The 21,968-nt window shown below is 40.2% G+C and overlaps 1 protein-coding gene across 16 annotated transcripts in view; it reads right to left on the bottom strand.

The window, feature by feature from the left end:
* Positions 1-6,426: 6,426 nt before the first annotated feature.
* The window catches only part of Cacnb2 (calcium voltage-gated channel auxiliary subunit beta 2), a 385,021-nt gene continuing 369,479 nt past the window's right edge, over positions 6,427-21,968 (bottom strand). For 8 of the 16 annotated variants that reach the window (XM_021156785.2, XM_021156782.2, XM_021156790.2 and 5 more), the window contains 6 exons: positions 21,502-21,560; positions 16,009-16,118; positions 12,370-12,521; positions 10,974-11,069; positions 9,470-9,655; positions 6,427-8,729 (listed from right to left, as the gene is read on the bottom strand). In XM_021156785.2, coding sequence (XP_021012444.1) covers positions 8,241-8,729; positions 9,470-9,655; positions 10,974-11,069; positions 12,370-12,521; positions 16,009-16,118; positions 21,502-21,560 — 1,092 coding nt within the window. In that variant the 3' untranslated portion in view covers positions 6,427-8,240. Of the gene's footprint in view, positions 8,730-9,469; positions 9,659-10,973; positions 11,070-12,369; positions 12,522-16,008; positions 16,119-21,501; positions 21,561-21,968 lie in introns of all 16 variants that reach the window. The other 8 variants (XM_029473857.1, XM_021156781.2, XM_021156783.2 and 5 more) reach the window with 1 other exon arrangement.

Here is a 21,968-nt window from a genome sequence, read left to right as displayed (position 1 = left end):
CAGCTCTTATATCTGGAAGTCCCAGAATTATATCACTTTTGATTCAATTGCAAAATATAATTCAATCAAGAAAAAGAAAAATTTTTATAGGACATATCAGAGGACATACTGGCCTGCCAGGTCCATTGGCTTCAGGAAATGCTGTGGCAGATTTATTAACGAAGGAACACGTGATTGCTAGTATGGTTGAACAAGCATTGGAAAGTCATGCTTTACATCATCAGAATGCATTGGCCTTGAAAAGGATGTTCAATTTGACACGAGAACAGGCTAGACAAATTGTGAAGGATTGCAAACATTGTCCCGATGTATATCATTCATTAAAAATGGGAGTTAATCCAAGGGGCCTTAAACCTCAAGGTTTGTGGCAAATGGATGTAACTCATATCCCAGAATTTGGAAAATTGGCTATGTACATGTTATTGTAGATACCTAGTCTCACGTGGTTATGGCTACTGCTAGGACTGAAGAGGCTGTGAAAGATGTCATACAACATCTTATTATATGCTTCTCCTCCTCAGGTGTGCCAAAAAGAATGAAAACTGATAATGCTCTAGCTTACATTTCTCAAGGTTTTGCAAAGTTTTGCATCCAATGGGGTATAGAACATACAACAGAAATTCCACATCACCCCCAAGGTCATGCTATCACAGAAATTCCATATAACCCCCAAAGTCATGCTATCACAGAAATTCCATATAACCCCCGAGGTCATGCTATCACAGAAATTCCATATCACTCCCAAGGTCATGCTATCACAGAAATTCCATATCACCCCCAAGGTCATGCTATCATAGAAAGGACTCATCGAAATCTTTTTTTTTTTTTTAAAGATTTATTTATTGTTATATGTAAGTACACGGTAGCTGTCTTCAGACACCTCAGAAGAGGGCATCAGATCTCATTACGGATGGTTGTGAGCCACCATGTGGTTGCTGGGATTTGAACTCAGTATCTTCAGAAGAGCAGTCAGTGTTCTTAGCCGCTGAGCCATCTCTCCAGCCCCCTCATCAAAATCTTAAGGTACAATTTCAGAGATTAAAATCTAGTGGTCATTACTACTCACTCACCAATTTTTAAGCCATGCTTTATTTACCATTAATCACCTTAATACAGATGATAAAGGCTTAACCCCTATGCAAAAGCATTGGGCTCCCCTACTGCAGACTGTTACTCCTTTAGTGATGTGGAAGGATCTTTTAACAGGCACATGGGAAAGGCCAGATGTGTTAATCACCTTAGGAAGAGGATATGCATGTGTTTTTTCACAGAATGCAGAGACCCCCAATCTGGATCCCAGACAGACTTATTGGACCCTTCCACCAGAAAATCTCTATCAAGAAAAGATGAGATGAGAAAGAAGGCAAAAGAAGTCATGAAGAAAATGAAGAAGCTTGATCTCTCTTCTCCACAGGCGGCTTCGGCTCCTCCTGCACTGTCATCTACCACAGGGAGAGATCACTTGGGGACAACTGAAGAAACTTACCCAGAGAGCACAACAAATCATCTCTGATACCGGGAAACCACCATCAGCAGAAAATAGGTTTCTTGCTATGCTTGTTGTAGTTTCTATGCAGGTATGCTGTGCCTCTGCAACCTCATCTTGGGCCTATGTTCCCCATCCTCCACTTCTTCATCCCGTGGGTTGGGGAGATGATGTGAATATCAGAGTCATGACTCTGAGCTGCTAGGGGAACACGCTGACTTTCCCCCCATTTGACTTCCTCTGTAATTAAATATGAGGGAATGTCAGACTCTGCCCCAATCTGTGGTACTTTAAAGGGAATACCCTCCCCCCAAATGGGTTGCCTTCCCATTAGTTATAGAACTTTTCTTTCTGATGGTCCAGATAGATCCTGTCACCCCCCGAATCGTAAAAGATTAATGTGAGAGCCTTCAATAATGATTTTGGGGTATTCTAATTATAATGAAACTTTTATAAGACCAAAAGAAACTATGCCTCTGAAAGAATGTCCACAAGAATATCGGGACAATGATAAATTGTGGGTATCCTTGCTTTCATGTGATAGTCCAAGATGGCTTAAATGTGGGTTTAGTTTTTGGGCTTCAGTACATGATCATTGGAAAACTCAAGAAAAAATTCATGATTATTCCATCATCTCTCCATTTTATGATTATAGGAAACATTTAGTTAATGAGTTACAGGTCTTTCATGGATATAGGCCTGGAACATTTACAAATGAGTCTGTTAATAGATGGCTCAGTCCAGGATGGGTGGAACCAATTTATGTCAGTCAGTCTCTTTCACAAAATTTTTCTAATGATTTTTTTCAGGGTTATTTAGACTTTTTGCTGCAACTAATATGGTTCTTTTAAAAAAGCCTAAGAAATCTAAGAGCACTCCTTTGGCAATTAGATCTTGACTAAAGTATCCTTATGACTGGACAGTCCTCAAATTTAAAAATTATTAAGGTAAAGCGATCTTATCAGGTCAACTGTTCCAAATGTATTCTAACTGTGTTGATCCTATCTCAATTCAGAATTATTCAGTTATTTTGATATTACAAAGACCTTCTTATGTTATGCTTCCTGTAGATTTAAAAGAGGATGTTTGGTTTGATGATGTAGCCTTACAAATGCTTAAGAGAGTTAATGAGCGAATTAGACCAAAGTGTTTTGCTGCAACTTTAATTTTGGGCATTAGTGCTCTAATAGCCATTCTTACTTCACTTACAGTCCAACAGTCGCCTTAGTCTCTGCTATGAAGACTGCACATTTTGTTGATGACTTAAACAAAAATGTCTCTTTAACACTTGCAAGGCAACAAATTATAGATAAAAAATTAGAAGTAAAACTTGATGCTTTAGAGGATGTAGTTTTGGCATTAGGACAAGAAGTCGAAAATATAAAGTTCAGCTTTCTACCAAGTGCCATGCCAGCTTTCGGTGTATATGTGTGACGCCATTACCTTATAATAAAAGTCATAATTGGAATACTAAAAATCATTTGTTGGGAATTTGGAAAGACAATGATATTACTCATGATATGGCTCAGTTACAAGCCCAAATATCTGCTATGAGCAAAGCCCATGTTAAATTTACTGATATAGAAATTTGGCTCAGTCTATTAGCTTTGGTTTATGGTCATTAAACCCTGTTAGTTGGCTACATTGGATCATTGTTGTCGCCATGGCTATAGGAATAATAATAATTCTTCTCCTTATTTTTCCAGTCATCTTCTGACTAGTCTTTTCCTTCATTTCTGCAGCCAAAAGAGATATTTACGAGCTTCAATTAAAGCAATAAAAAAGGGAGAGATGCCACATCACCTCCAGTAGGATCTGTGTGACAAGTTCCACAGACTGAGGCGATCGACCTCAAAAAGGGAAGGCCTCCTGGAACCGGTTGTGGAACTCTTCGCTAGAGAAAAAATTTGAGCTGTAGTTCTCATGGCAATCTATTGGTTTTGTTTTCTCTTACTCCTTTTCTTATTTACACGTTCCTGGTAGCCTAGGCCAAGATCTTAAGCGAGAACAATGGGTAAGAAACCATCCCTAGAGATGGGGCCACTAGCGTGGCCTTATCCCCAGGGAAACCAACGCTTTACTTTCTAAATCATTTACAAAACTATTATGATAAAAACTTTCCCAACACTAAAATTTCATATGGCTACATGTGTCATCAGAGGTGGATTTTGGTATTTGGTAAAGAAAGCCTTAATTAGAAAGAATTAAAATAGTTTAAATTTATACATTGAAGATTATAAGAATTCAGGCCCTAGATGTTAAATAATAATTGACCATGGGGCTGGAAAGTTAGTTCAGCTGTTAAGAGCACTGACCATTAAAGATTTATTAACCTGCTCCTGGAAATATGCCACTAGCCTTGGCCAACAGCCCCCAGTGAATTCATCCTTTCAGAATTGTTATATTTTGATGATTTATATTGATGTTACCTGTTCTGTTTGTGATTCACTGAATACATAGTTTCAGAGTTGTAATGCTTGGATGATTTTTGTGCTTTACTGTGTTCAATGATTTTTGTTGGTATCTGTGATTGTCTCACTGGATACAGTTTCTAAGAGATGTAATGTTTGGTTTTTAATGTATGAAATCCCCTGCTTGAGAGCTGCAGAATACACTCAGATTCAAACTGCCTCTGTATTTGTTTCTGTTTGTCACTTCCAAATCCTTACCCACCTAGCTTCAAGGACCCTCATTCCAGGGACCCCCATACCTGATTGGGGTGGTCGGTGGCAGGTTTCCTGTCGGAAGGTCTCTCAATGACTTACCGTATCCACCCTGACTGCATCAGCTCTTGGATCAGGTAAAGCCTTTGGGTGGTTTCTTCCTGGAGAAAATCTCTTGAACAGCCTTGAGCTCTCTACATCCAAGTGCCTGTACCCATATCTTTCAGCACATTGTGACTTCAGTTTACTGTGTTATCCTGAGAGCCCACTCCTACACCTGGGAAATGTACCAGGACAGATAAACAAGGTGTTTCTCTCTCTTATCACTGCTTCAGAGTAGATAGTCAGTGGGCATTTTGGAATATGAAAAATTATCTTGAATTTCCTAAGATTCAAGTAAATAAGCAAGCCTTTTTTATCTTCATTCTGCCTGTGTCCAGGAGATGCCGTTTTGATTAAAGAGAAACACCATCTCCCAGTGGCACTTCTGTTTTTGGACTCCAGGTAGCCCTCCTGTTTTTAAAATGTATTTTAAGCAACTCCATAACCACTCTTTCCTTTCTTGCTCTCTGCACATCTGTATGTGCTAAGCTAGGGTGAGAATGGGAGAAAAACAGCTGAGCAGCACACCTGCACGGTGTCAGACTTTCCCATTCTAGTAAATACCAAAGTGCACACAGCTTGCAAAAGAGAACTCTGCACGTGTTCAGAACAGCAAGGACAGAAGACTCTTAACATTATTCCTGTTAATATAAGCCATTTTCAGTGAATTTCGTCCTCTCAAATTTGAAAGCAAACCACATATTCTTCAAGGACACAAAAATGAAAAAAAAAAAAAATCAGGGACATGTGGAAGGCTATTAACATATCTTTTTAGCACACTTAGTTTTAATATAAATTATTTCTATGAAAACAGAAAAAAAGCATTTATTTGGTGACAAATACATTTTAATTAAAACCCTATGTTAGATTTTAGTTTATATAGCAAAGCGAAGCAAAGCACTTAGTAAGACTCAGAGTCCGCAATCTGAAACTTACTGGGATAAGACCAGAGCGCAAGGAGGAATAGTGCCATGTCCCCAGCAGACGGGGAAGCTGTTGGTCTTCTTAAAAGTAAAATAAACTATGAATCTAAATTACCCTACAGTTTGAACTAAAGTAGGGAAAAAGAAAAACCCTCTGGTTTACATTTTAAAAATCTTACCTACCTTGGTTTTTTTGTTGTTTTGTTTTACTTAGACATTGAAGGAAGATTACCAAAAGAATACCAGGTTAGTGGCATTGGCCAGACGAATATGTTCTACATGTTAATTGTCGAATGTAGTATACTCGTTCCTAAGATGGCAATTAGTATCATTGGTAAACAGTGCAGAAGCCAGCTCTTTATTTGTTTTCACAAATTACTTTAAACCAAGTTCATCAAACAGTTCAGTGTCGTGACAGTGAGTGTTGAACAGGGAGGCAGAGCAGACATGTTCAAATGTGGTATTGTCTGTGGTACAGTATGACTGAAGACAACCTACTTTTAGCAGCACCTTTTTTGTAACAGTAAGTAAATGAGCAGTTTAGAAAGCACAGGGAAAACTGAAGTGACTGACACAGAAGTATAACACTATTATCTACATCCCCAGCATTTCCTGGCTTGACTACAGAAAAAAAAAAAAAAAAAATCAGGATTCTACCACGGAGTTGGTTAAGATTAAACTTTTGCTTGTGTAAAGAGCAGTGTTACATCCCAGTAGTCAGTCGGGAGATCAAGCACACACTGCTGATGGAGCCCCAGTGTGCGCTTTCACACAGAGGTGCCCTGTATAAGATCCTTCAGCAGAGTAGAGGGATGCAGTGATGTGCACACACATGCTCACAGTAAGCAGATGGATGGACAACATTAGAAACAGTTTGTGAAAGGGATGCATGGTTACTGCAGGTATGAGAAACACCATCATGAGGCTGAATGTCTCAGCCATTCCTCTGGATGAAACACACACATGCACACACACACATACAGAGGAAGGGAATAGATCACTGCTCAGAGTCTCTGATGAGTGCTTTCTAAATTTGGGTCTGAAATTACTGTGTATAGTGTATAAATTTTATAAGTACAGTGCTGATTCTAAGGAAAATTTTCATTCTCTAAGCAGGTAAACCACTGGTAAAATATATATGCAACTCCTGTTTTAAACGCTTGAGTTTTCTTGGGTATAGGATGTAGTAAATGTAAAACTGCTTTACATATAAATGCCTAAGAGTATTTCAAAAGAATATGAAATAACCAGGAAACAAAACAAAAATATATTTATTGCAACCATGATTTGTTAGTAATATCCCAATCTGGTTGGGTAATCACAGGCAGACATTTGCCTGTGAAAGACTTCGAATGCTAGGGGCTCTTGCGGCTAATACAGTCTTACCTATCTATCCATCAGCACTGGACTCTTGAGAGACAGAGATTGTATAGTCTTGGCTATTGTATAGTCTAAGCTTCTTAACACAGGCAAATTGAGGCAAGAAGAAAGTGTCTTCTAGGATCTCCTTCAGAGATGTGTCCTGTAAGAGAGTGTTTCAACTTTTTTGCTTCAAGTCATTCCATTTTGCCCTGATAACTTCTGAAGCTTGAGCAGGAACTTTGGTTATAAGAAGCACTTCTAGATTCTGACAGACAGTGTAGCTGCTCAGGTTGGTGCTGGGCGAGGAAGAGTGGGTGGCTGAGGATAAACAACAGGAGCAATAGGCACGTTTAGAAAGGAAAGTGGGACAAGTTATAAAAATTTATTTCCCTACGAAATAATTGCACAAGCTGTGTAAACATTTCTTACTAAAACAAAATACTCTGACACACAAAGATTGTCCATTTCCAGTGGAACACTCACAGTACAAGATGCCCATGTTTGCTCTCTTCAGGGGCAAAAGCTAGGCGTCAGCAGCCGAGCGCTTCCTTCATTCCTTTGGCAGCAAGCTTCCTCACATTCCCTGGCTGCTCAGTGGGTTTGAAAGCAACATACAACACAGTTAAGTACAGAGCCAGGTGGGCCGAACTCTCAGCCGGCAGCCTCTGCTTTCCGCATTCATCTTCCAAGTTCCACTTCATCTCAGCCGCTCACACACACACTCACTCACACACGCATGTGCACATGGTGGGCTCCGCTTGGATACTCCAGTGCGGTGACTATAACAGACACTAGCTGCTAAGAATGTGTTTGTCACAATCAGTGTGGACTGTATGGAGTAGAAAAACCTCTGGAGTTTGGTTACATTGACCATAATTTATGGTTAAAATGAAAAACTTACAAGGATGGGATTACATTCATAAATCAAGCCTCAAGTCAAGCAATCACACGTATTTACAGTATGTACAGTCTCTCTCTTAGAATAGGGAGAGGTATCTAGACAATATTAGAAATTTCCTGAATGTGGGCATTTCTAGTCCCTGTGATTCATAAAGCAAACCTGCTGACTTGGCATTAAGACCCTAAAATTGTGTGATCAAACTGATATATATATATATATGTATATATATGTATATATAATTATATGCATATATATAATTATATATACATATATATAATTATAATAAGGTGTTTGCAGAAATAACATTTACAAACTGTCTACACAGTACACAGTACTAGTACATAGAAAATAGATTCTAACTTTATAATCCCCTTTGTGTAAGGCAAGACTGAATCTATCCCCAAATTTAGTCAGCCAGAGGTACAAGCAAGAAACAGTGGTCCATGAAAGAATGACAGGTCAGGTATCTGGGTATTAAAAATACGGAGAAATCCCACTTGTTATCTGTGCTGCATCTGGCTCACTGGATATATTCACTACATTTCTGGAGCCACTCTGTTGAGATGGCAGCTACCCAATCAGCTTTTGAAGAGTTCAGGGTATAGACGAAGGACTGCAGCTGTACTAGGCCAATTTCTGTGGTACTTACAAAAGAATGTATAGTAATACTTGATTGCATGCCATTGCTATTGAAGCAACAGCAATACAAAATAGACAAGACAAATCACATATGGTTGCAATGTAACCCCCAAAGATTTTGCTTAAGGATGATACACAAGACTTGGGGGCAGGGACACGCACGGTCATTGGCGGATGTATACATCCCTGTTCCACTCGCCAGCCTCATTCCTTCTCTTGGATATTACTTCCCCTTCCTTGTCACAGTAGCGATCCTTAGATTTATGCCGGCTTCGTTGTTTGATGCACTCATTGTGGTCCTGGTCTCGACCCATGTCCCTAGAGCGGTGGCGAGACTCCCTGTGTCTGTGGCCATTGCTGTTGTGGGTCTCCTCTCTGTGGTTATGCTCGCGGTGTGGGACATACCGGTCCACATGTTCATGTGAATAATCTTCCTTTGGCTCCACGTAGGCGGAGTCTCGGCTCTCTTGGGTTTCAGAGTCAAACGTCTCTTGCCTAGAGAGGCCTCGACCTGTCCCGCTGCGGTGGTTTTGGTGTGTGGCTGAGGAGGAACGGTGTTGGGATTTTTTGACGGGTTCCAGACAAGGTTCTTCTTCAGCTTGGGAAGCAGACCGGGGAGCAGAGCGATCAGGCCTTTGATCACCTTGAGAACCCTGTAGCAAAGGGACACACAGGAGGGCATCAACTGAGGAACTAAGTATCTTGGGAGCAGCATCATTTAAGTGCATCCGTTTGAAGTACTAAAATGCTGAAATGAAGCCCAACCCAGCTTAGACACCTCACCCCTTTGAAACACCTAGTGGCACAACTTAAATTGGACTTGTGTTCCTACGACATTTTGTTTCACCAAAGGGGCAAGAATGGACTTTATGGTCTTTTGTGATTTTAGTACTGATACCATATCTTATAACCACAGACTTTTTTATTTTATTTTTCCTGAGACAGGGTTTCTCTGTATCCCTGGCTGTCCTGGAACTCACTGTGTAGATCAGGCTGGCCTCGAACTCAGAAATCTGCCTGCCTCTGCCTCCCAAGTGCTAGGATCAAAGGCGTGCACCACCATGCCCGGCTATAACCACAGTCTTAACTAATCTGCTTGAATATATTAAAACTCATTAAGATGGGGCATTTATATGGGACATGTACTATTCTAGGGTCTTCACAGAGGAGAGGCTGAGGTGTTGTAGTGTGTTAGTTCACAGCTCTTAGCTTACAGGTACACAACTCATACTAGACTGAGAGAGCTTGGTCAGTGGCACTTGGGCTTCTTTTAGTTTGGTGAGCAAAGAATAGTAGATCAAGCATGATATTTTTTCTCTGGAACTGAGTCTCAGGGGCATCGGCTGAGGCAGCCTAGATTCTCTATGAAGACCATAAAAGGAAGTGCTCTTACCTGTGAATTAGAGGCGAGGGTGGGGCTCAGAGGTAAAGCTGAGGTGGCTAAAGTCCGGCTAAGGAGAGGGTTGGGGAGGTTACTGCTGGGAGGGTGGGTGGCCTTCCAGTATGCCTCCAGATAGTCGGCAAGATGCTCACAAGCATCCTCAAGCTGGTTCTCATCCAAGATCACATCAAATGATTCCTGCTAAAGTAAGCATTTCAGATAGTCCATTAATGCAACCCAGGACCAAGTTCTGTCTTCTGCCCAAATCCATGAGCAGAGGAGAGGCCTTGCCCATTATATTTATTCTTGCCCGGTATTTCCTTTTCCATTGGCTGACTCTCTTAGCTTGTGTGTGTGTGTGTGTGTGTGTGTGTGTGTGTTTCTCCTCAAATCCTGAATTAAAACACGGAGTGGTTTAACTGCTCAAAAATGGACTGTCAGCATGATTGGTAGGACAACGCAGAAGAGTTATTTATCAGTTGTGAAAATCTGATACTGTGGTAGAAGAGCATGAAAAATCTTAACAGTTAGAAGAGTGCTTGTTCTTGAGACAGACTGTAGAAAGCTCTGAAAGCTAAGAGGCAAGATTACTTCATGCATTTTGGCAGAAATAACCCAAACAACATTTTGACATGATCCAAATTTAACACTTCAGTGTGGGGAGAGGTCAATGAGAGATGAGGTCCTTTACTTTTGAAAATTTAAAATTATTGATCAAGAATTAGAACATTTAAATTAGTCAAATTCATAATTGTATCTTTTATAGCTTCCAACATAGTTGTACTTGAATGAATACTAGGTTGGATCTATAGTCCCAAAGTATAATATGTAAAAGTAGGAATGTGTGTCTGGGAAACTTACTGTTTAAAATTTGGTTTGGTGATATAACTCACTGGTAAAAGTGCTTGCTGTGCAACTGTGGGGGCCCTGGTTTGAATCTCTAGAAGCCATGCCAAAGCCAACACTGAGTTTTGGTAATCCCAGGACTCCTACAAGAACACAGGACATAGACAAGAGAATCCTGGAAATTAGCCAGCCAGCTAGCCTGTTGTATACTCTGGCCAACAAGATGCCTTGGCTGAAGATGGAAGGTGGAGACCAACCCCCGTGTTATCCTCTGACCTCAGTGTGTGCTGTGGAAAGCATGCTCATAGTGGCATTCTTATGCATGAAATTCAGTGTTTAGTTTGACATGGTCCAAGTCAATTTTTCAGACAACATGTTGCATGTGGCTAGAAGTGGATAAGACCCACACTATGAAGAGGTCCATCTTACAAACCACAGTCCTTTAATAGGAAGTGAGGTCTGTACGGGATGTTTGTAGTGTTTTTGGAAGGGTGACTATTACCTGGCCTACATATGCTCAAGATGCATGGTCACACAGACTCTGGCACACCTCTTTAGAGTGAATGCCATCGTAAGTGAGACTGACCCTCTTCCCACAGATATGTAACTACATTGTTTCTAAAATGTAGGTCTAATCGCTTAAGCTGTTTGGACCATGTAGATAACTTACCGGAGGACATTGGGCCAGTTTATCAGCTGCTACCATCTGGACATTGAGGTGTTTTGCTTGAGATTTCCCTCGAGATTTTATCAACCTTTGTAAAACCTGGAAAAGGTACAGGTTTGCATCAGGATTATCTGTACTTGGGTAAGCTACAGAGTATATTATGGACTACTTTATACTTGTCCCTGGATGAACAACATGTACCTTTGAGAAATAAAATACAACGTAGAGATCAACCAAAAAATTAACATGCTTCCGTACATCTCTTGCAAGCTGTACACACAAGAGTAAAGCTGATGCTGAGATATTTTCCTGCCTAACAGTTCTCAAAATTCCTGCCTCATCACCTAAGTAAATATGTATATGTATGTATATCATGAACCCCAAAGGGCCATTGCTTTTCAGGAAATAATTCTAATATTTTTCAAATATCGTAGCACTGTTAATTCATTTTAAAGTAAAAAAAAAATCACTTTTTAAGAAATCTGAAATATCAGCTTCTGTATCCAGTATTCTATAATATAGGTTTTCTTGATATTTGTAGGGAGACCATTACAGAGATACACAGTTAAATAACGGGGTTGTGCCAGGTTCCTCATCAGAGAGCAGGTGATTCATTCTTTGCTACTAAACTGAAGTCCAGCAAATTTATAGCTATACAGACCTGTGGCCATGAGGACTCGGGAGTTATATGGAATAGCTTGATGTAGCATAGTATTACTGTTCTGTCCTGCAATTCTGCTGGACCATTCCCTACATGACTCATAAGGTCACTCGTAGCCAGGTCGTGGTGGCTCACACCTTTAATCCCAGCACTTGGGAGGCAGAGGCAGGCAGATTTCTGAGTTCGAGGCCAGCCTGGTCTACAAAGTGAGTGAGTTCTAGGACATCCAGGGCTATACAGAGAAACCCTGTGTGGAAAAAAAAAAGTCACTCATGGGAGTTCTCTGTGGTCCTCACTCATGTTTCCATGCATCATTACTTAGCATTGGTATGGCTGGCAGCAAACGCTTCTCACAGTCCTAACTGTGAGAACACACGGATGCATTTGCTGCTATAGTCTGCACCCAGGCTTGGACTCCCTGGGTGCAGGGAGCAGCTTTGCCACTGTGTGTGTGGAGATGCCAAGAGTGATGGAAAGAAACATCCTAATGGTACTGTGTCTGCAGCTCCCCATCACAAACCCTCTGAAGTCCCTTCAGTGATCCATGACCCACACTTTAGGACCACTGCTCTGAGCCCCACATTAACCATGCTCATTCTTCTTCTAAAACGTCTTGACTAGTGTGGAGCTTTTCAAAAACTGTCCATGAAGAAGGCCTAGCCTTTAATGACTGAGGAACAGAGTATAAAACACATGACAATGATATCTGAATATAGGAAAACAGTGTAACCCGCTTACCTTGGGAGAAGAAATCTTTACGTACACTATGATAGGGGCCAAAGAGGTCTTACTGAGTTGAGCTGGGTGATTAATTGTATCCGCATCAAGGACTACCAATTGCAGTGTTCTTGCAAGTTCAAAAATCCTTTCAATTTCACTCTGAACTTCCGCTGTAAAGGTTTAAACAGAGTTCACTTATTTAAAAGGACACATTTGAAACTACAGGAAATCAAGTGGCACACTATTTCTTTATCCAGAGTGACAGCAGGACAGCTGCTATTTTACTGATTATAGTCAACATGACTGGGAAAAGATGTCCTTTGACAAGGGCTATTTCCTCATACCTTTAGTACTGCAGGCTTTGTTCTTTCAACCAGCACCAAATGTACCACCTTTCCTAGCACATAAGCTTACCTGTGTTGGGCCATCTGTTATGTAAAGATGTACAACATGAAGAGAGAGACATGAGGGTGCCTATTAGAAACTTGGCCTAACCTGCACTTTTCTTGCTTTCCACCAATGAAGACATGGTCGTAAGTATAACCTGTTCAGTATGTATAATGCTAATTGTATGTATGTTTTCAAGGTTGACCAGTTGACCTGTTCTGCCCTGAGAGAATCACCTCTTCAGTTTCCAGCTCTTTTCAGTTGCCTGTAGTTGATTGTGTAGGGTTGATGGCTCATGGGCTTTTCTCCATCCAATTTGTCCTGTTCATTGATGCCATCCTTGACCAGCTCACAATTGGGCAGTCAAGCTGGTGAGACTACAAGTGTAGCTTCTGATATTACTAGGAATATTTATGTGTATACAGATGTGAGTGCAATAACAGTTTGTAAAGAGAGAGGCCATGAACTTAAACGAGAAGGGAGGGATATGCGGGATGGTTTGGAGGGAGGAAAGCTAAGGGAGAAATATTATAAGTAAATTTGAATCTCAAAAAAATGTTTTTTAAAGTGGTCTTGTAACATTCATGTTTCAGCAGGAAGTTTCCCACTAGAAATAGCACATAGAATTACAGGAAATGACATCAGTTCATCTGCTCTCCAAAGAGTCCACAGCAAGACTCCCAGGTTGACCATCTGAGATAATGAGGATAATCTCTGCATTGCCGAGTTTGGTGGCTACTAGCCATGTGAGGGTACTCAGCACTTAAAATGTAGCTAGTCTAAATGAAAAGACTGAATTTTAAAATTGTAATAATTTAATATTGAACTGTAAAGCATAGCATGTAGCTTATAGTTATGACCGAAGATGAGAGAGTCAAGTCCACGAGACTCTCACACCAGCCAACTGGGGCTTCAGTTTCTTTGATTTGTCTGTACTAATGGCAGAATGTTCTTGGAGATGATTTTAACTCACATATTCTGGAAAATACAAGTCACTAACTGTTTGCATAAAATTCTTTACTTGGTTGCTTTGAAAAACCACAACCTAGTCACTTGATTTACTAAATGCAAAATAGTATTTGGTCACAGAGCACCCTGATACATTCTTGCTACAACAAATACTACATATTCCATCTGATAGAGTTTACTAGTTTATAAGAAACACAGGGAATAGAATTGCACAAATGATAACAGTGCAACACAGCAAAATTCTGACCATCAGAAACCTTCAGAATTAGTAGTCCAGTATTTTTTTTTTCAAGAAAAAAAATTGTGAAAAATGAGAGATTTGAGAGACTAGATTACAATATGTGGACTGTATACTATTTGGATAGTAGTTTATATACTTGTAATTAATCAACTTTATAAAATATGTCTATGATTTACTCCAATGATCTGTGGATGGAGAATGATCCAATAAAACACTATTGGCTACAAATAGTTCTTTAGCTTTGCAGAAGAACTTGAAAATGTCCCCAACACTATGTATTCCACAGGTATCACTGTCTTGAATGGTATTTACTCTCAAAGGCCTTCCTTGTATTCAGTGATCCCCTCCTCAGGTTGTTCTCTGCTCCTGGGCTTGTGAGCCACTGACCAGCTATCTGCGATTTTCAATTAGTTTATATCTATATTGTGTGTCCTTTATTTTTGTGAGCCTGGCACCTATAATACTGCCTAGCAATGGTTGGTTCCTTAATGCCTTAAGAATAAACTCTCTGGCAAGTTCCTTAATACCTTACCCTACCTCTTTATGATATGCCCTCTACCTCCCTTCTTTCAACTGTACACTTTAGCCAAAGTCGCATGTTTTCCAGAAGCTTCTTAGAGTTGCCATTGTCTCAAATCATCACCTCATTGCCTCCTCAACCTCTTTCCTTTCTACACACTTTCAAGCTGCAAGTCATAGCTCAGGACACCTCCTGGGACAGCCATCCCCATGTCCTACCGCTTCTGCAGCATCAGCTCTGTGGCACTGGGTTCACAATAAGAACACTGCATTCATTCTGCACTCCAGTGGCTCCTATTTGCCTTATTGCTGTGTTAAGCTCCTGGGTGCAGAAGCTTTATGAAATCCATCCTTCTACTTTCAGGCTTTTGCATGTTGTTTGATAGCTAGTACATGTGTAGCAAAACACATGGAGCAGAGAGGCATTTAAAATCCTCCTGTTGGTCACTGTAAGTAAACTGCTTGGCTTTGTTAGTTGCTTAAATCTATGAAATGGTCTTTTTATAACAATGTTCTTAAGTACCAAATAAATAAGAGATTACTATAAGCAAAAAATATCATATTTTCCTCCAAAACTATAAGATGGGGTGTCACTGTGTGGTCCAGGCTGCTTCTGAACATATAACCTGTCTGCATTAGCATCCGACGTACTGAGGTTATAGGTATATGTACCACATCTACATTCGTAATCTATTTCCAGACTTATGTCACTAAACATCATTGAGGGCTTAGTGCGCAGTAGAAAAAACAGAGTTTTATTTTGTGTGTGGACATGCGTACATGTGCCCATAGAGGCCAGAAGAGGATGTTGCCCAATGTGTACTGGGAACTGAAGTCCAGTTCTGAGTTCCAGGCCTCCAAAAGAGTGTTTTTATGAAGTATTAAAGATAAGTTTTCATATATATGTGTATGTGTGTGTGTGTGTGATGCATATATAAAATTATAGTTCAGAGTAACTGGAGAACTTGTTTGCTAAAGCCCTGCCTCCCAAAGGATTTACATATTTCACATAAATAAAGAACTAAGTGAACCTAAACATGCCTGACAACTTTTCGAAATGTATAAGACCTTAAACCTTGCAATATAATAGTTAAAAGTGTGCTAGTAACTAAACAGTAAGCTCATACTTCAGGAAGTAGCTGCTGAAAGGTCTGAATTTGACCTTATTGTGTGTTAATGAACAATTTCCAGCCACATCCCAACAGATATATCAAAGTCCCCATGGTGCTTATACAAATAAAAATACTGATGTAACTCAGGACAGCCAGGAATAGGCTTCCTCTCTTCTTAGTCTCATACATAAATCATACTGTTTTGAATATGATCTCACCACTGATATAAATATTCAGTGAACATTAGTGAAACAGACCACAGTGCTCATAGCAGGTGGGATGACTTAAGCTATCTCAGTAATCTACACTAGCTGTTGACATGGATTTTTCTACATGGTACCTGCAGTTATTCTCTACAGATCTGCTCACTGTTACTGCTCCGTAAGGCATATTTCAATAGCTTAATCTCATTAGTATTGGCTGACTTACCTAAGCTGGACCTTGTGTTGGATCTTTCTATTATTGCATGCTTACTGGGATTGTTTAATACTGAGCGTTTGGCAAGGGAGATGTCAGCAGTGACTCTTGTGATGGATATCCTGTTGGAGAAGAAAAGCAAACCTAAGATTATTAATCTAATAAAACAGACATGCATGTCCAAGATGTAAAGGATGATTGATATGTAAGTATGCATATAAGGAGCTAGAGAGATTGTTTAGTAGTTAAGAGCATTTGCTCTTTCAGAGAAACCAGGTTTATTTTCTCACACCCACATGGTGGTTCATAACTGTCTATAATTCCAGTTGCAGGGGATCCAGTGCCCTCTTCTGACCTCTCTGAGCTCCAGGGACACACATGATGAACATACATACATGCAGACAAAACACATTCAATAAATATAAACTTGAAATATACATATGTAAGTACAAACAAATACTTACATTTGTGTGTGTGTGTGTGTTATACACACAGACACGTTTCAAAACAGATTTATTAGTAGGAGAAATAATAATTTATGATGCACCTGTCTTGCCCAGCATTTAATATTTGCTTACCAAATCTGATTAAATTGTCTCCAAAACTAGAAAGAGATCCATATTTGCTGATGAAAAATAGAAAAGAAACTACAGGAAGACTTATAATTGCATTGTATTACTATCAACAAAACCAAAGATTAGTATTAATCCAACTGAGATTTCTACCTGTAGTCTTATCCCATGTACAGCATTGTGACACATGATGAAAGTGGCAGACCAACCTTCCTTCAGAGAACTAAGAATCCTGTGATAAAGATGGAGAATGATCACAGACTTCGAATAGTGACCCTATGATATGAGAGCATAGGTGACCCTATGAGAGCCATAAGATGTTGAAAGGGTTCATATGGCATAGAAATAAAGTAATCATATGTGGAAGGTGAAAATAGAAAGCAGCTTGCACTTGGGATAGTTGAATATTTGGAGAATATTTACATAGACATTAGGAAAAACTTGAGACAAAGAAAGTCCTAGCGTATCTCCAAAGAAGCTGGTGACAGTAAGACCAAAACCAAGAGGCTTGGTTTGAAAGTCTGTTGTAAAGACAGAGGGCCCTAGAGCATCAAGTGGCCTAGTGAGAATTACTTTTCCATTTGGTATAAGACCACAGACCTACTTACCTACAGGCTGTAAATCATAGGGGCCCTGACTAGGGGCCATTAGATGGCAAGGGAAAAATGATTCTGACAGTTGAGTTCTCATCCTTCTTCTCCATATTGGTCTTTTAGAAGCCCAACTTATTATGTTCATTATGTCCTCTAGGTGTCAGAAAGGAGACTGCTTTTCTGGACAAACAGCACTGCGACTAAACTATATACACACCACTGGTCTCCTATATAAAATATTCAGCAAGAGTATCTTACAGGGAAACATGAAGCCAGAAAGCCCAGCCTGGGAGTGCAGACCTTGCTCCTTATGCCTGTTTGCCCCTTCCTTAAATATAAGATCACTCTTGTAAATGTCTTACAGGAGAGGCTGGGAAACAACCAACCATTAGTAAATACCCTGAAGGCCAAATTATGTTCATAGAATTGAAACAAAATTTATGCTTAAAAACTCAAGAGTAAGAAGGCTTTTAGAAATTAAAAAAAATGATAGTAGAAATGAAAAGGATGGAAGGATGAAGTTAGAGCTCCTCTGAAAGAATACAAGCAAAGACAACACAGGACAGGAAAGCTTGATAAGTAAAGAACTGCCCAGCAGTCCAAATTCCAAAGAGTTATAAGCTAAAGAATTTCAGAACTAGGAGTCTGGAGTTTTATACTAAAAGCATCTAGCACTGATTGAAATCCATACCAAACATAAGTCCCATCACACTAGGAACCAGAAAAACTTCCAGAGGAAAACGGGGCTTTAGACTTCTCAAGAGCAACAGTGGGGCCAGAAGATTACAAAGCAAAAGCTTTCAGGATCACCTGGCAGAGGCCAAGTGCCATAGGGCAAACTTGTCTTCCCAGCACTTGGAAGGATGAAGCATGTGGACTCAGTACAAGGTCAGCCCCAGCTACATAGTGATACATACCCCATCTCAACAGCAACAGAATCCTTAACTGTTTACATCATCAGTTGAGTAGGTTGATTGAAGACCTTTTTAGACATTCCAGATAATCATTCTAGGGATATGATTGAAGTATGATTGAAATAGAAGGGTGAAGGTGGAGAGATGACAAGGGATCGAGGCTAGAGGAGCACTAATCCAAAAGCAAGAGGAAGAAATCCCTAAGGATGGAGGACAGTATGCCAGGGTGTTAGCACAAAATGTGTACTTGGGGGTGAGGTGGTAAGGTGAAGGTCATCATTGGGGACACTCCAGCTGTGCCTCATATAATAGGGTTCCCTTTATGCTGAGTACAGAGAACACATAGCTACTAAAGTCATCATACCTAAAGTGCACAGAGAATACCTGCTAGATGCTCACATGAGATGGGTATATTTATCTGGGCAATACAGTGAGATGACCCCCACCTTTTTTTATCATAAAAAAGGTTCTTTTATATAATTTAAATGTTTAAGGAGGAACAATCATGACAGAGAAGCAGGCAGATACCTGATGTCAGTGTGGCAAGTGCCATTAAAGAATTAAGGCAGGTTAGTGAGGATGAAGGTGGAACAGTATGGAAGATATAATTCTGAACTGTCCATTAATGTGGATATAGACTTGAAAGGATACTGAGACTTATGGATACTGAGGGAAGGGAATTCCAGGTACAGGGAAGAGCAGAGGGAGCATCTAAGTGATGAGCATCTTAGAGCTACATGCAGGAAGGACCCACGGGATGCTGATGGCCAAAGGTCTAGTTAGGTGCCTCAGTGGTGACACGTATCCTACTGCCTGTGTGGTAGCCTTTTTAGGCTTCATAATTGTCGTTAATTTAAATCTGCTCTCAAATAATTGAAAACCTAAGGGCAAAAAAATCTGGAGATAATTAGGTTTAGAATAGTGGATCTCAACCCTCACGGAATATCTAAACCATCACATAAGCATCTCATGATAGACATGTCCTTATCTTCGCCTCTGAATTTTGTCCAAGACAAAATAGGATATAGACTAATAGGAGAGTTGTTGTTCTGTTTTCAAGATATAATCTATATTGCCTAGGCTGGCATCAAAGTTGAGGTCTTTCTGCTGCAGCCTGGAACCATAGGTATGTATCACTAAGCCCCGTCTTTCCACTACCCACCTCACATGTAATTGTGTTGAGCATCCAGTACATAAAACCATTAATTTTGGAGACATCTCACATTTCCTACACCAGAAAATGATGTGACATAGTGTTTCCCAGGATTATTTATTTCTAATCAGAGTCCTTCACAGACCATTCTGAAAGTGATGTCTACTATCTCTGGAGCAATTCGGTACATATTCCAAACAGTGCAGGGCTGACAACTGACTTTTTGAAAGTCACCAGGGAAGAAAGCCAGCTTTACCACAGCTGGTAGCTTGCCTTCTGCACCACTTCTTTGTTAATGCTCGTGTTATTGTCCTGCAAGTCACTTCACCTACATCACAGAAGTGGTTATGGGAGGTCCACTCTACTACTCCACAACAAAAAGAAGACTATTTACCAAATCATCGTTGACACGATGCACACACTGTTTCACAGGCCACAGTGACTCTGACCACTCTCCAGAGATCCCACAAATGATCTTAATGTGAGGACTTATTACCACAATTCTTGGCAGCCTAGAACCTTTGTTTGGGCAACATGCTCCATCATATTTTTACCTTGTAGTCCTAACATTTTTTAAAATATAACTAATTTAGTGAGTTGTAAAGATTACTTCCATTCTCCTTTACACTCTTTTATGCACACATATCTGAGGCTTCTGACAAGTTTCTACACTGATTCTGTCTTGTTCTGCTAATGGAAAAGTTACTCTAGATATGCTCCCACGAGTAAAGGTGATATTTGTACATATTTTGAAATTCTACTTATGGGTTCTGAACCCGTTATGGTTTTAGGAACCCTTTATGCATGGTCACAGGTCTAGAATGGACCGTAACACAGGTTTAAGATGGGCAAAGCACATCCATCAGTAATGCACATGGAAAATATTTTTGTCTCAAAACAATAGATTGGCCCCACATACTGTTATTTTGTTTATTTGCTTCCCAGATAAAAATCAGCCTGGCTATGTGATTCCATAGAAAATGTATGTGAGATCCAGATTCATTAATGCTCACAATTGGACAGAAGTCATAAACTGGTGAATCTTACTTTTCTACTGTTTCCTTTTTGTATTTAGAAAACAGCAGTGAGCATTTCATTTATTTATCCATTTATCTCTCCATCTATCCATCTATCCATCCATCCATCCATCTAGAAACATCACATTCTTCAGAGTTCACAAAACACTAATCCACTCTGCCCTCACATTCTAGCTGGAGAACTATTACAAAAAAAGTCATACACACAAAAGAACACCAGAAAAATGGAGAAGGGAGAAAGGCCACATTACTAGGAGGGGATGTGAAGAAAAAGTTCATATCAAAGGAATCAGCAAAAACCAGTTTCTGTGTGGACGTGGGCCTGGCTGGCTGCAGCACAGGTAATGCTAATGAAGGCAGTGTCAGGGAAGAGTCTGACTGGAATGGGTATGAAGGTGGAAGGAGAGTGAATATAATATGTACAATCCAGCGTGTCCTGCTATGAAGAAAGGGAGAATGAGGCAGCTGGATGAATGGTGGGATGGCGTTAGGTCAAGTGTGAGATCAGCTACAGATAGTGGAGTCTCCACTAGGATAGGAAATACTGATGTGGAGGGGGAGAGGTTGGTGAGAACAACATCTGGGTAGTTTGAGAAGGAAATGGGGAATGCAGTGGTTGTGGATAAGTTAACCACTGCTAGGAAAACCATAGGATGGGTAACTGCAGAGCATTCAGGCAGTCATGCAAGAGGGGGTGAAAGTAATGAGGTAACTCCTGGCTTCTCCTGGCTTCTAATCAATCCTTCTGCCTCCAGAAAGAAGCCAGCTGTGAGGCCTAGTCTGGCTTTACTCCTTGGCCTCAGCTCTGGAGCTAAGGTTCCGAGCATGGGCCAATCCCGCCTTACCTGTTTACTTAGTGGGAAAAGAATACACGTGCACTGGGGGAGAGTGTAGAGAGAAGAGATTAAATGTTGAAGGGGGAGAGGATGATGGGAAAGAATAAAGGTGTGCCTGGGATTATCTGGACAGCCCTAAGGCACCCTTGGCTCATGAATTGTAGGTAAGACAATGAACAGGTTGGGACCAGAGACAGCTTATGGATACAGGCACAGGGATCAGAATATCCTGGGTTGAGAATATGCAACACAAACAGTGGATCAGATTACACGAAATGAAGCCTACTTCCTGTCAGAAAAAAACAAAAAACAGTTTACTCTTGTGATCAAATATCTGCCCCACAGGGTTTGACCATGTTCAAGACAGAAATACACAAAGCCAGCATTGTAAAATACTTACCGCCCTTCAAATCTGTGTTTTAGAAAATCAAACAGTGCTTTTTGCATCATATCTGTGACCTGTAATTGAATAACAAATTAAAATGTGAAAAAAAATCTGAGGATAAAAAAATTGTTACTGATCATGAGAAATGATTTTAGTTTGTTTCGTTCACACAAAAATGGGGTTACCATACTTCCTGGTTTTTTTCCCCTACACAGAGATACCTTTATTGAATTACTACTGTACCTCTTTATATATATATATATATATATATATATATATATATATATATATATTTTTTTTTTTATTACATATTTTCCTCAATTACATTTCCAATGCTATCCCAAAAGTCCCCCATAGCCCCCCCACTTCCCTATCCACCAATTCCCACTTTTTTGGCCCTGGCGTTCCCCTGTACTGGGGCATATAAAGTTTTCGTGTCCAATGGGCCTCTCTTTCCAGTGATGGCCGACTAGGCCATCTTT

This window comes from Mus caroli, chromosome 2 (genome assembly GCF_900094665.2).
Source record: "Mus caroli chromosome 2, CAROLI_EIJ_v1.1, whole genome shotgun sequence".
NCBI lineage: Eukaryota > Metazoa > Chordata > Mammalia > Rodentia > Muridae > Mus > Mus caroli.
The sequence above is the reverse complement of the archived record's forward strand: the minus strand, read 5'-3'. Positions and strand labels throughout refer to the sequence as shown.